This window comes from Dermacentor silvarum, chromosome 1 (genome assembly GCF_013339745.2).
Source record: "Dermacentor silvarum isolate Dsil-2018 chromosome 1, BIME_Dsil_1.4, whole genome shotgun sequence".
NCBI lineage: Eukaryota > Metazoa > Arthropoda > Arachnida > Ixodida > Ixodidae > Dermacentor > Dermacentor silvarum.
In genome coordinates, this window is record NC_051154.1 from 386,507,963 (window position 1) to 386,523,577 (window position 15,615).

Genomic DNA, 15,615 nt, shown 5'->3' on the forward strand with positions numbered 1-15,615 from the left:
TCAATATGGGCGCCTTTATGAACACTATTTAACCTCAAGTTTCGCTTTCGAGTGCAGTTAGAGACCGTTATTCATGTTACCGGGCAACATTGACTGTTTGGAACTCTATGGGGTTTAACCTAGTTCAACCAACTCCCTGAAAACAACTGCTATAGCAGCATTGAAATGGGACGCGCCGGGAAGCATGCGCCGCCGCGCTGACATTGCGCGAACGGTTGGCGAATGCGAAACCGCGGAGAGTCGTACGTCAGGGGAAAGGAGAGTGAAGAGCAAAAGAATAAAGAAAAATGAGATGAGCACGCGGCTTTTGTTTTGTTTGTAATTTACTTTTTAAGGTGTTCAGCGCCGTCGGGCGTTCCTTCTCAGCATACAAGAGAGAGAGTAGAGAAATAACATTTATTAGCCCCGAAGGAACTAAAGCCCAAGTCCGGGCCTCCTGGTAAGCTCATGCCTCCTGGCCCAGAACGTTCTTGACGTGCTGCACCAGAAGCGGCCACCATAGTTTTTCAAACCTTCGTGGCGGAGTGGTCCACTCCTCCCAGCTGCCAGGACGCTGGTTGTGCGGTAATTTGGAAAGCATTGTCTTTTTGAAGATTTGATGGGTATAGGCCCCGCACTGTTTACAAGTGGGGGAGCCTGGGTCCCTGTTAATATAATGCACATAGTGTGGTGTGAATAATGTGTGTTTGTGCTTTTCGTATGATTGAGGCGTCCTCTCTCGAATGCATGTAGGATGGTGTGTTGAGAATTGTTGATGCTTCCCTGCGAGACTTCAAGATATGTATCCTTTATTTCCGCTGCATCTTCTCCTCTTTTCTGGGGTTGTAAGTAACTTGAACAGGCCAAAGGATAGGAGGTCCCCGTACGAGATCGTTCTCAGTGACAAGAGGCACAATTTTGAATCCAAAAATTTGGAGATGGTGGTAGATTGCTATTGTTTGCACAATCTTCACAGTGATTCTTAGACTACGTTCCGTGTGCTCTCCAAACAGATACCTTCAAACATGTGCACTTCAAATGGGTGGAAGTGTATTTAGCAGTGTTGGGACGTCTGGCCTGTACAATTCGGATAATGTCATTGTATATGAGGATATTGTGAAGAGTTGTACCTAACAGAGACCGTAACAGAGATCCTCATGTAAGAGCATGCTAATTTCTTAATAAATCGTAGTCTCTCTTGCATTTGTTATTTGTCTGTTTTTATTGTGTCTTAATTTAATTGCGTCAGGCAGATATAAAGTACCGGTTTTTTAATCAGTATTCCTAGCTTTCAAGTATTCTTTTTCATGCATGTTTCATTATATGCGACGCTCGAGTACAGTGGCCATTGAACATGAATATGAGCAGTGTGCTTGTTATGAATTAAGCCAATTGATCGTCATTAGTCCAGCAGTTTTATGGGACAATTGCACGGCTATGTTCAACTGTTGGTGCCTTTGTGACATCATAGACAATAACATTTCTTGTTTTCCTGTCGTAGATATAGGCCGCACACGTCTTCGTTTGAAAATATTTGCATTTATGTAAAAAAATTATTGTGCCTATATTTACGAAGTTGGAGGCCTAAAACATTGTTTTGCCTGCCTATTTTTGGCACCTAAAACGCACTTTTTTAATGCCTAAAGATCCGGCCTCTAGCGATCACTACCTAGACTTCTGGAGCCATATTCATCTATGTTCATTACCTTTAGCCTATCATGCATCCTATGTGACATTAGTGCATAATCTATCGTTGACTGCAGGCTCCCTACCTCCCATGTTACGTGCCCTTCACACTTCTCAGTACTGTTTCATACAACTAAGTCATGCCTTTCACCCATATCCAGCATCATATGTTGCCTGTTGAGTCTGTGTACCATTCCATGTCTTCTATGTGGGCGTTCATGTCTCCTAGTATAATAATCTCGCACCCTCCTCCTAGCTTATTAATGAAACTTAATTGATATGCATCCCAGCATTTTTTTGTTTTCCTCTTTGGCATTTGCTCCTGTCCACAGGTATACAAAGCCAAGGAGTGTCTGCTCTCCTGCCACTTTCTCTTTTAGCCATAAATTCTCCTTACATTCCTGTTTGACCCTTTGCCAATTCATACATTTATTAATGAATGCCCCAATTCCACCCCCTTTTCTGTTGCCCTCAGTTCTATTGCAATATTCCAATGCATAGTCAGGATTACAGGGTGGTTGCTCTATGCCCCTAAGATGTGTCTGCACAAACCCGTATGCCATCAGCTTTTCCTGCCTTAGTTGTTTGTCTATCTCCTCCCACTTAAGCCTATTCCTGCCACTTAGCATGTTAATATACCTTATGTCCGAATAACATTGCCACTGGTGCTTATGTCTATTTGTTCTCCTACAGACTCTGCGTTTCTTATATCTTGGGGCCTCTCCTGGTCCGTCTTTGTCTACACTGGTGGCCTCAGTGCTCTGGGTCCCCCCCAAAAAAGCCATAGCTTGGTGCCCTATCCTACTACCTACCCTCCTGCCCGTGGCACCACTGTAGTGAATGCCATCCTGTGCAAAAGGGTGGGAGCCAGACTCGTACACGTCCCGGTTTACGTCCATTATGCCATACCCAAGTGGTCGGCTCAGACCCCTAATTACCCGTTTAGCCTCAACCACAGTCCGTTCCATCCCGCTAGCCTGGCCCTGGAACTCTGGGATTGTGCATATGGTCATATGCACCTTCGCAGAGGCTTCTTTGAGTTTAGTCAAGGGGACTTTCGACAACGCCTCCCATGAACACACTTTAAACAACCTTGCCTCAAGCCGATGTGGAGAACGCACTTACGATTGCATCCGAGTCTTCTTATCTGACCATACGGTTTATCACCGGCCTAGGCAAAATTCGGTCAGACACCATAAAACTTTGCGGTAGAGGCACATGCTCCAGAGGGATCGGTTCTCACCCACCCTGTTCAACATGATCATAACAAAGCTTCCACCGCTCCTTAATTGACAAACCTTACAAATGTGCAGCACACCCTGTATGCCGACGATGTAACAATCTGGGTGATACAGCCTCCGACGGCGCCGTTCAAGAGGCATTGCAGGAAGCTGCAAACATATAGTACAGAAGCACGGCTGCTCAACGAAATGTTTCATCGAGCGGCCATGACGGGAGTAACCCACAGCAGTATATAGGACTCACTTTTGTAGCTGAGAAGTAGGGACTCCTGCTTGTGACCAAAAAGAGCCATATATAAGGTATATATACCACCAGATGTCATCTTGCATATAAATGGCAATTAACCTCATTCAAAGTGTAGACAGACTCCGCATACTAGGCCTTCACATCCAATACAACGGCAAGGCCACACATCAACTAATCACCCAAGTAAGACATATATGATAGAGCCTAGCTATTACCACCCCGGCCCACAGCTACACTTAGATAAACATGTACTCCAAATTGTACAAGCCCTCATAATCAGAAGAATAATGCACCTGGCTTTAGTAGCTAGCAGAAAGAAAGGCGTCGAACAATATCTGCATCACAAAATTAACCGTCTTAGATAGCACGGAGTGGGAAGAAAGCACTTCCTACTATAACTACCTTAACCTAGCTCACTGAGACCGAGACGAAAAAATTGAGGGGACAACCTTCTTTGCGTACGGCACTAAAGGCAGCACTGGGGCTATCCCAACATACGTCCACACAGCTCCTACGACAACTCGGGGTGCACAACACCATCCGAGAACTACTGGAATGCCACCTGAATATCCAATGCCTGCAATGAACAAGGCAAGATATGTTGCTTATTCTGTCAAGGCTGGGATGCCCAATTGTCCACCAAGTATACCTAGAAAGAAGAAAACAAACTTTCTCATTACCTTCAATCAATATGCTCCGTGAACGTCATAAAGGCCGGAAACAGGCAAGATCACAAGCCCTGGCCCGAGTATTGGTGACGGCACATCGGACACACCGGTTCCATGTACACCAATGTGACCCGATACTTATAGAGACATGCCATGTATCCAGTCATACTAGATAACACACGCTCTGAAGGCTTCAGTCGTGCTAAACAGTGCGGACCATGGCACAGTGGAGGGGGCTGCTATCACCATGGCCGTCATACAGGATTCAACAGTACTGGAATCGGAAGGACCGATCACAGTGGTCCCTGATTTGCAAACTGCCTGCAGGACTTTAGCAAAAGAAATATGGTGACACGTACACACAAACCGTATCCTCACTCCATAAGAACCCACAGCTTTAAATTACACGGGGTGCGTAGTCTCGACAAATGCAAATAGCTTTCTCCGGGGTAACGATTGCACCAGTAGCGCACCCAGGATCTCTGCCAGGGGGGGGGGGGGGGAGTTGACAGTTTGCCAATACCATCTAAACAGCACTAATTTCGATTTCTTCACGGGAAATTGTCAAAAAAATGTGCTTTTTGCGAGTGTACAGACGATTGCGCGTCTTACATCTTAGTTGCAGCACTCAAATGCGTAAGGAAAGAAAAGGGGTTAAACAAAAGAGGAGGTTAAGTCGGCCTCAGGGGGGGGTTACAACCCCCGAATCACCCCCCGTCGGTGCGCCACTGGATTGCACTCATGCAGTTCCCCCACAGTTCACTGGCGAGGCACCAGTGGAAGAGATGTCCAACCCATGACGACCACACAAATAGAACCACGGAACTTCACTCAAACAACATTAACGGTATAGCAGCCGGAGACACTTCCCGCACCTCACAATTCCCTTAACCGAGAAGAATCCGTTGTATCGTGACTGCAAACTAACTCGTTCCCCTTTTTCTTTACCCTTCACCTCTTCTACCTCACACAATATCCCTCATACTGCCTGTTCTGTGGAGCAAAGCACACACTGTATCACTGTACCTGGGAATTCCCACAACCTTCGGGCTACCCCCAATACATAGAGTTACAAGCCCCGATATATATTCACTCAGAGCTTCCTTTTGGGAGACAGCGCTGACCAGCTCAGACCCACAGGAGCAGCGACAAGTGATCTAGGGGGCACGCGGAGTGGCGGGCCCGCTTCATCAAGCGAGCAAGCTACAAATACAAATAACATTTCACGCTCTCTCTATCTCTCTTGCAGCGTGCCTTCCCTTTCTCACATTAGTAGTCGCGCTCCCATCTCCTCTAGAGAGCCCATCAATTTCAAAATAAAACGTTCCTTTCATTCATACTGAGGAGATATTTTGTAATGGCCCATTTAATATTCCTTTGACATTCATGTTTTCTTGCCACCCGTCACGCCGAGTAGTTGATTTTGAGGCTATATATTTTACTGCACATGAAGAGTGCGAGAATATTCGAAACTATTGAATAAGCAGTCGAATAGTGCCCTGTTCAATTCAGTCTTCAAATCTATTGGCCACCATTTGTAAATAATAATATTTTTAAGTAGTTTTCGAATATTTCAATACGTCAACTATGCCCAATTAAACATGAAATTGTACCAAAGGTGCGGTAAATTTGATTTCCGCGGGCATAGTAAATAAAACACGAGAAGTTACGTAATTGAACAGCTGGGTTAGGGACCCATACTTTACGGGCTTTACAGCGATCGTTATAGCACTCTCTGATGAGCTCCGTGCATGCGAAAGACTGGTTGTTTGCTCCTTAATTCTCTATTTGGACTTTTAATGAGCAACACAGCATGACGTGCTATGTGACGACAGAAACTTGCTTGCGGTAAGAACACTAGGATGTGAACAACGTTTCGTATTAATTGTGAAAATGGCTGTTATTGTTGGAAAATTATTCAATATTCGTTGCGATATTCGATTCGGTCTCAAAAATCACTATTCGCACACCCCCTTCTGTATATGCTTCCCAACTCAGGCTGATCCCGGTGACAATGGCAGAGTCCAACCTAATGACAAAGAGCGAAAATAAAATGAAATAGAACGGTACAAAATACGGCCCCTGGTCGCTGACATGATTTCCTATTTGAGAATCTTGTAAATGCCAATGCAATGAAATTTTCATTGAGATCGCGCTTAAGTTGGGTTGAAACTGACATGACTTTGCTTTTGGTTGTGCTGTTGTACGTTCATCAGCAACACGTAGAGAGCACATCTCGACGTGAATCGTCGCGATGATGTTTAATTTTCCCGCCTGATAATTTTGTTTTACATAATCAAAATCAATCTTACCAAAAATAACAAAAACAAATATAAATACATAACTTTTAAAATAAATGACCATAATGAATACGTTTTTTATGGAGGTACAATTGGTATAAAATGTCAGCGCTTTTATTCGGTGCGGGATGAAAAACAGCTGAAGCAGCAAGATGGCCGCCGTCGTTAGCGGCTCAGATGCAGGCGCTGTGCGCCGTGCGGTCGCGATCTCTACGCCGTGAGACGGCGGCATTCGTGTCACAGTGGAAGTCACAACGTCCGCAGCCAACCCCATCGCCGCGTCATCCTTCCTGGCCCGAGAAGCAAGATGAAATTCACCGAACATTTGGCCGCGCACATCACGCCCGAGTGGCGCAAGCAGTACATATTGTACGAGGTGAGAGAAACGGTGCGCGTACTGCGCCTCACTGTTACAGCGCGGTGGGAGAAGTGTCGAACCACGCTTATCCGTTGCTCTCGCGCGCACTCTTCCTGTTCGAGTCGCGTGTCCGAGCAGTGCCGCCTCCGAAGCTCTTGTTGCAGACCGTCGCTTGTCGCCATGAAGCTTCGAGGCGCGAAGCTTGGAGGCGCGTTTTTTCGAACGCTTGGGGCATTGGAAATATGCACGAAAATAGAGGTTGACACTGTAATTCTTGATTCTCACAGCGCGTATAATTATAGTGCTGGCACACTGGTCCGAGTTCCGTGTACGGAACTCTGACGAATGTGCCGTTTCTCGCGGAGGGCTAATTTGGCGAGATCGCATGGAGTTTGCGACCTGAAACGTTTTGCGCGTGATCGCTGCCTTGTCAGGCGCTTGTGTGCCTTCTGAATGGGCTAGCACTTTTCGTTTTGGCAGCTTCCTTAATAATCTCTCGCTTAGCGACGTTCGTTCGAGCGTGACAACTCGGTAAACACCGAAATGCCGGGCCTTTGTTTACGTTGCGGCACATGTTGCAGCGCGTCATGAATTGAGAACTCGGGCAAATTTCGTGAGCACCGCGTGTAGCCGGTTTCTTGGCGCGTGTTATTTCGTTTTGCCTCGTTGTCGCTGAAGTCATCTCGACAAAGGACTACAGTGACGTCGTCTCTCTGGGAGTCCGACGTCCTCGTTTTCTGACCGCGCGATTGTCTCGCGGCCGGAGTTCCGAGGTCGCATTCAAACGCCCTGCTCCTTTCATTGCACGCCGGCTGAAGTGCGATCGTCGACGGGTGCCAGGACCCGCTGACAGTGGATAAAGGGAAACGCAAATTCTTTCTCGCGCCTCGCTTCTGGAGGTTGTTACTCTGGCTATGATTGATCGCTGCCGCTCGAGGGGACCCGAGTGCATTAAGGAAGGTTTCGCCATGCTCTGTACGCGCTCGCCGGCGCAGCTCTTTTTACACGCCTTGCCGGTTTGGAAACGTGCGCAGCGCTTGGCGCGCCTCGTCGAAGAATTGTTTTTTCGCGCTGACGACACTCCGCCGCTGTTGCTATGCTCTGCCGCGGCGATGTCGGGCGTTATTGTGGAACTGTTCTGGCGTGACCAGCCGGAAGTACGGCTAGTGACTCGCCATCGGTCCACAGAGCGCCTAGCCACGAACTTTAGCAGCCTCGTCAGTTCTAAATGTTCTTTCTATCGAAGAGCAGTGAGCTCTGTCATTATAAGGTTGTGTGAGGATCAGATTGACATGCTGCAGTAGTTACAAGTCATGTTGGAGTTCAATGCAGCTGTGGAAAATTATATAAAGTTGGCAGTTGCCATATAACTTTCTAATTGGACCAAGTACATGGCCAAGTATCTCTGCACGATGACTAAAACCCATAAATTTGTCGAACGCAAGCTTCACTTAGATGAAGAAAGCTGTGCAAGCTCTCCGTTCTAGTAGTTTTGGCCAACCATCTTGTGTGCCTGAAACATGCATCAAATTGGCTCCGAACAATTTTGTTCGAAGGTGTAGTCGCCCCTGTGTACAATAATCCAAAGCTCTCCGCTACATTGCTATTTGCAAACAAAGGGTAGCTTCAGGACATTAAACCCTGCAGCTTATTATTAACTGCAGCTGTGCATACTTTGGCTGCATTGCTTGAGCTTTGTTACTGCCACAGTGGTTACTGCACAAAGTTGAATTTATTGGTGTAGCTCAGAGCAGTGAGGCTGGACAGGGAAGTATGTCAGCATTGCAAATATTCATTTTGCTGCTACTGTCTGGAACATTTGAGTGAGCTACGTGCTTGGCTTATGAAGGGATCTTCACATAACACATTTAGCCCTACATTGACAGTGCTGCAGGAGAAGATGCTTTCAAGTGTGTCCATTTAAATGAAATGATTTTATCTTATCTTGAGCGCATTTGAGAGCAAGATAGACTGTTTGCTGAAACCACTTTGAGCTCGTACTTGTTAGGGTGGGCATACAGGGTGCCAATAGCAGACTCGCCTACTAAATGCGTTATTTTGTGTGTGTATGTGTGTCATTTGCATGGGTTGTCTCATGTAAGGGTTCCTTTCTTGCTATGGCTGACATTTGGGCACGTTGACAATCATCAGCATGGAGGCCTAATGCTTTGGAAGCATCATGCATACACAAGATAAAGATTTCTTGCATTAGCAGTGTCTTGTGGTTTGCCATGTATTTTCCACTCTTGTCCAGTAGAAAAGTGACCCATTGAGGTGTGAGGGTCAGATTCATATGCTGCTGTTGTGTGTCATGTTACAGTTCAATGACATAAATTGGACATCATTTAAAGTCAGTAGACCTGTGCCAAAGGAATTCCCCATACGTGTAGCCATTCAACTTATATGTGTGCATTTGTTCAGTGTAATTATTCTTTTTCCTTCCCTTCACATCTAGCCTTGGCTTCTATTTTTATAGTGATGCCTTTTTCAATGCTAATGCCTTTTCCCACTCGTGATTGGCTGCATTTGGCACTCTGCCCATGGCAGAGCAATGCTCGACCACTCAGGAATGCGAAAAGCACCGAAAGATATTTAGTAGCGGGAAAAGTCATCGCTATAAAAATTGCGGCCCTTATCGCTTGCGCAGGCTAGCTGGTACTTCCAGTAGTGTTGACTAAGCTGTGGCCAAGCTGGTAAGAGTTGATAAGGAATAAAATAGAACCGCTGTATTCTCCTTTTTTTTTATTTCCTGTATGAATGGTGAAGCTTGTACTGAGGGCTTTGTATCAAGCCATCTTTTACAAAATTACGTGCCCTATTTGAATGTAATGTTCCAGTGTCATTCATTAAAAGTAGCATTGAAAGGCAACTGAGCATTCGTGTTTCTCGGCTGAAAATGACTGCTCAGTTACCTTGACGTGTTTCACCGTGTAAAGATGTACTTAGCCTCATGATCTATTATGGTGTCTTATAAATGTGCGCTGCTTTGATTGATGACACTTTCAGGTTAACTTGAACCTATTTGATTTTTGCGTGTGTGTGTGCATGTGGTGTGTGTCTTTATTGGCAATGTTTGTAAGAAAACTTTTGATCACATACGAATAGCATTTTTGTCAGTTCACTTTGTAATCCAGGATCTTGCCTTTTAGTTTTATATCTCATGTCAGCTTTAGTATACATGTATACGTGCAAGTGGAAAAGTGTTTATTGCTATAATGGTAGTATTAGTAATGAACGCATCAAGAGGATTGTATGCAACACTGATAGTTTATAACAGATCCTTAAGAAACCTTCAAATAAAGCTACATGCTGTTCAGACGTCGTGAATGGTGGCTGTCTGGGAATCACCTTGGAAGAATTGCCGCTGTGCAGGGATTTTTACGGTTGTGCAAGCATGCAAAACTTGGTAGCGGAGGTATTTCTGTGTGAGCATTAAAGGTTTATTCCGAGTGCTCTGCCTAAGACATGTAATATATAACTGGGTTTTAAAGAGATCAATTCCATGCGGATCAAAGCGATGGCCCCCTGTGCATTCATGCTGTGTAGAACGGGGCTAGTGGAGGGCGTTACCTTGTTTTCCAGCTCTTAACAAAAAAAAAAGTATGTGCAGGAATGTCTTTTTCTGGTATGAAACAAACACTTCACATGCACCAGCTGTGCCGTGACTTGCACATTCCATACCTTCTCCTCAGGGATGCTGGTTAAGCAGTGTGCACGACATGTGTATACAGGGAGTACACTGTAAGAAAAGTTCTCTGAAGTGGCTTTAGGGCACACTGTAGAACTGAACACTTGTAGATTACTGTCAGTTACAAACTACTGCTTCACGTGTAACACCTTTCCTTTGCCTTCGGTGCCCACCTGTTGTGGGGCACATAATGGCCCCTAAGCTTGCAATATGCAAGCATATGCTGTTGGGTAAGTTGGGTAAAGGTAGTGCGCCCAAAGGATCAGTCAGACTGCTAGATAAGACAGGGAGACAATAGAAAGGGATCATCAGATCCGTCGGTGCTGATTTCAGGCCATGATGCACACAAATTCTCTCCATTATCTATTTCATGGCTACACACATGACAGATATTCGAGTAGGCGTGGCAATTGATGGAAAGGCGGCATGTTTTCATGGGGTTCCAAGGACAGTTATCAAAGTAACCAAGTACCTAAGCGAATAACATTGCTTAGAAGATATGAGTGCTGCAGAGAATCCTTACTTCAAGGCTACTGTTGCTACTGTAACGAGAAAAAGAATGTGTTGAAACAAAGCAGTCGGAGTAGTACATGCACGAACTCGCTCGTTCAAACCCATCTGGAAGGAGTAAGATAATAAAATGGGCTCATTGGTTCAAATCCATATTTACACCACAATGGATGCTAACTTTAATCTGCGCACAAGGTATACAGTGGAACCCGAATATACCGAACCCACATATAAGGAATTATTGTGTATAACGAACAGCGGTAACATTCCCTTGGAAATTTTTGTGTAAACTTTTTATTTTATATATCGAATTACCTATATATCAAACTTTTTTGTGATCCCCTTCAGGTTCGATATATCCAGGTTTGACTATAATTAAAATGACCAGAAAGTACATGCAAAGCAACGAAAAGGTTACAGGTTACGAACTAGATAAATTGCCGGGAGAGCAATCCTCTTATGCTGCTTTAACATTCCAAGAAGTCCTCTTGTGTCATTGACATTGTTCTGTCACTCTGAAACCTGGGTGATAATAGGGATTCAAGGGTTAAGAAAGGACGGAATTCCACTTTATTTTTTAGTTTCATATATACATAAAAGGGCTGAAAAATATTTTTTCTGGTATGATTATGAGGACTGTCAAGGAGGCAGTACCTGTCACAGTCTACCATAACAGTTTAGAATCTAAGAGATTACTTCCTTTTTCTGTTTGCAGCTTAGTTTAGTACTGATCTTGGTATACTCTTCATATTTGTGCTGCACCCCCCCCCCCCCCATTTTAAAATGTTTTCTTTCCGAAGAGCCATAAAAGTTGCACTTACTGTGGTACTTAGTGTTATGACTATGAAAGGATGCAGAAATAAAGATTTACTTATGTTTCAGCATTTTTTTTTCGGTTTAAAATTCTACTTAGTTTTTATGAACATTTCTTACTGGGTTTTTCAGTGATGTACAGAGCACTGTTCTGGGCAACAATACCTGTTGCTTGGAACAGTAAATGGGTCTCTCAGGGGCTTGTTTATTTGCAAGTATTGCTGCATTCTGTTTTGTTGTGCGTTGCTGTGAGCCCTCGCCTTCACTTAAGAGAGCCTAGTAATGTCGTGCAAAACTTTCCAAGCACCAAGTCATTGCTACTCAAGTAAAAGAAAAGGGCGAAGATGTAGCACTCGCTGTCGCATACGCGTCTGCGGTGCTTATCGGCTGCCGTTTCTCTTGAAGGGTTGCCAGGGGGTGTGCATTATCGGCACGAAGGAAAAGAACAGGCTCTCAAATCTTGCAGCACGTTGTACGTCCTTTATCAGTCCAGCGTTGAAGGGCTGTGATTGCAGAGAATCTTGGCACGCGTTATTATGTAAGCTTGCGGGCCTTGGTTGGGCAACTGCATCTTTGTTTTTTGTTTTGTTCCTTGCGGTTCATCTGGTTTGAAGTATGAATAAAATAAGTTGCAAATGTCTGTTTAACGCTATTCCAAAAGGGTGTAGCTCTGCTGTGCAGTGACTGGCACCCTCTGTACTGTGGAGTTGATTCTTGTCAAATCAAGAGCTGCTATGGCGGCTTGGTGCCTGTGGCATTCCACTGCCGAGCATGAGGTTGCGGGTTCAATTCCTTGCCATATTTCGATGGGGGTAGGACACAAAAACACTCGTGTTCTGGGACAAAGGGGTCAACTTTAGGGAGACAAAATTAAACCAGAACTTTCTACTACAGCATCTAATATAGCCTTCTAGAGTCGAGGCTTTTTATATACTTTTTTAACTGATCTGTGTTCAGAAGAAAAGAAACAATGTAGGATTTTCTCACAAGACCTTTCTGAAATGGTTAAGAAAAAGCTCCTTTGTGGGCCCTTGATTCGATAAAACTTAGCACCCTTCTTGTAACCGCTCCGCATTGTTAGTGAAATCGATGCAATACACAGGGGGCCTGGGTCATGAAGAAGGCATATGCAAATTGATCAAAATTGCTTGGAGCACATACTGCGTGCACTATCAAGTTATGAACAGCAACTCATTGTTATCTGAAAAAAAGAGTATATAATTCAGCGCATTTTTTTGCACTGACTTATGGGGCTGAAACTTGGAGGATAGGACATAAACTTGAGAGGAAACTAAGAGCTATGCAACAATTATTGGAATGAAAAAAAAAATGATAGAAATGATGGTGTTTGGAGACAAGATGTCAGTACGGGTTAGAGGGCAAACATGGGCAGCTCTTGTTCATTTCAAGGGGAAGAAGTGTAGTTGAGCGAGTCCTTTTTGAGAATTTCTTTGGGAATATATTAATTGAAAGCCATCGCACTTGTTCCAGCGTATTGCTCAGATTTCAAGAAAAGGGGTGTTTCAGAAACACTTAAAGGTATGCCTTCTGTACTCGCCTCCTCTTTTTCTTTCTCAGGAAATGAAGACAATGCTTTATGGGGCGGTGGAAAGAGCCCCATCTGCCGAAGGTGAGCTTTGCTCTTTCCTTCATGATTTCTGTAGCATTTAATAGCCAAGCAGTGGTTTGATTTTTAAGATTAATGGTTGGTGACTACTTTGTGACCGCTGGCTTTGTGATCGTGTGCTTATCATTGCCTGCTGAATGGCCATATCATTTGGGTGCACGGCACTACGTTAAATGATTCATGTCTTAATGTCATCGTTGACATGGTGTCATATAGGGAGAGTTCATGTGATTTATCTTTAATGGCACTTGTTGTTTAATGTGTCTTGTACAATTCATTTGCCCATGAAATGTCTGCACTCGACACCCTTTCTCTCCAAGGTCAGTACACTTATTAATGGTACCCGCCGGGGTGGCTCAGTCAGCTAAGGCGTTGCGCTGCTGAGCACGAGGTCGCGGGATCGAATCCCGGCCCCGGCGGCCGCATTTCGATGGAGGCGAAATGCGAAAACGCCCGTGTGCTTGCGTTGTAGTGCACGTTAAAGAACCCCAGGTGGTCAAAATTAATCCGGAGCCCTCCACTACGGCGTGCCTCATAATCAGAACTGGTTTTGGCACGTAAAACCCCACAAAGAAGAAGAAGAACTTATTAATGGTGATAGCATTTACTGGGCCCATGCTTTGGCTGCCAGAAACCTAGTGTTCATCCCAATTTTACCATTGAACCACTTACTGGTTCTCCCTCTTCACACCGCTTAAATCGCTCTCTCTCTCTTTTTTTGAGTTGGGGAGTAGGGTGCCTGCTTTCTCTGTTCAGGCCTCTAACTAAGGGGCGGGGGAGGGGGAAGTGTCCACGTAGTGGACATGTCGGTTTCATCTACTGCTGAAGTGCTGATTGGCATTGGGTGCCTGTCTCCTCCTCATGCATACCCTAACCCAACCAATCAGAACCTCTAGCTGGACGCTTACAGAATATCTCCCAGCTTGTAACAATGTTATCATTTTTAACTGCCCTGTTTTCTAAGCTGTGTTAGTAATAATGTCTGCAGGCTCAAGCCACTAACTAAACTACTTTCACCTTAACGTTCATGCTTTAACTTGGAGCAGATCACTGTGTCTCAGGCGCTCCTATGGTTATGGATGATCATAGATATACCATTTTGCGATTGTGAAAGGAGCCCATGCATGCCTCTGCCAAAATGTTTCCTGCTACAAAAATTGCTAGAGGGAACTCTGCCACTGTGATTGTACAGCTACTGTGCCGATAGTAATTGCCGATTTCATTGTGCAGAGAGGGTTGTGGGCTCCTGTCTAGCTTCTCTGAGGGGCAGCTGTTACCCACAGCCTCCTTCATCTTTTTTTAGTGGAAATAAAAGGTAATTGTATTGTATTGTAGTTTTCTCATTTTTGGTGCTTGTGGCTTCAGTCGTTCTTGTGGCCTTACTTGTTATGCATTATCTTTGTAAGTTTCCAGGGAATTGTATTTTTCTAAATGCATCAGGGCAATAAATTTCTGTGAAAGTGCATAATCATTCCAAATTATTGCATTTGTGTTCCAATATCTTGTTAGAAATGATCAATTTGCAAAGTGACAAATCCGTTTGAAGCCAGGAGGACGAAGTTTAGGCGAATTCATGTGCTACCCGTTATTCCCACGTTTGAGTCACCATATTGCAGCTCTCGTAGACAGTAGCACCCGAGTTCCCTCTAGTAGCTCTTGTAGGAAGCTCTATATATGTAGGGTCCCTGTAAGGCAATGAATATTTATTTTAATCTTTTGCGGGCGCATGGCATTGGACAGAAGGTGCCCTGACTTGCTTTCTCTTATGGATTGGAGTGTAGCTCAGTGGTACAGTAATAAGAATATGTATGTATATTTACCATTGCGGCAGCATAGCACAAGATGGAGACAAGGCACACTTCGTCTTAAGTTGGTCTGTATTATGCTACGCTCGCTGCACTAACAAACCTAAATCTTCACTCTAATGATTATAATTATCAAAGAAATCAAGGAAATGCTTTTTAATGCTCAAGAGTTGAACTTTTTTCTTTATCAAGTCCTGTAGCCTTATGTAATCTACAGAAAAAAGAACCTTGACTGTATCTGCCGACCATGTGGTTTGTTATCTTTTCACTGAGAATTTCTCGCACGCACAAGAACATCTCATGAGAAAGTTATAGAAAGACATAGAAAGCGTCGTAGATCTGAACCTACACCATCTAGTAGATCCGGTCTACGCCAATTTTACGTCACGGGGTTGGTTGCTCCCGACATATATTGAGTAAACAAACACGTCTTTTCACAGTTGATTGGTGGTGAAGTGCAGTAGAGACAAGAGAGTAGGTAGTTAATAGTATTTTTTGATGGCGGTTTGCACGTGGTTTCGCGCAGCAATATTTTTGACTGTTGATCGGCTATTGCATTGTGTTGCCTTGTGTAAGTGCCAAATTTCGATGACAGCGTCTTGGAGCAGCTGATAGCAGGACCACGAACGCTGTTGCTCACATGGTTGGCTTTTGAAGTGTAGTAGAGATGAGTCTGACGATGCCGCTCTGGCG

At 44.5% G+C, this 15,615-nt stretch overlaps 1 protein-coding gene across 3 annotated transcripts in view; it reads left to right on the top strand.

Moving 5' to 3' along the window:
* The first annotated feature begins 6,268 nt into the window (after positions 1-6,268).
* LOC119437516 (xenotropic and polytropic retrovirus receptor 1-like) overlaps positions 6,269-15,615 on the top strand; it is a 170,149-nt gene continuing 160,802 nt past the window's right edge. For all 3 annotated transcript variants that reach the window (XM_049660637.1, XM_049660638.1, XM_037704525.2), the window contains exons 1-2: positions 6,269-6,497; positions 13,069-13,120. In XM_049660637.1, the coding sequence (XP_049516594.1) occupies positions 6,429-6,497; positions 13,069-13,120 (121 nt within the window). In that variant the 5' untranslated portion in view covers positions 6,269-6,428. The remainder of the gene's footprint in view (positions 6,498-13,068; positions 13,121-15,615) is intronic.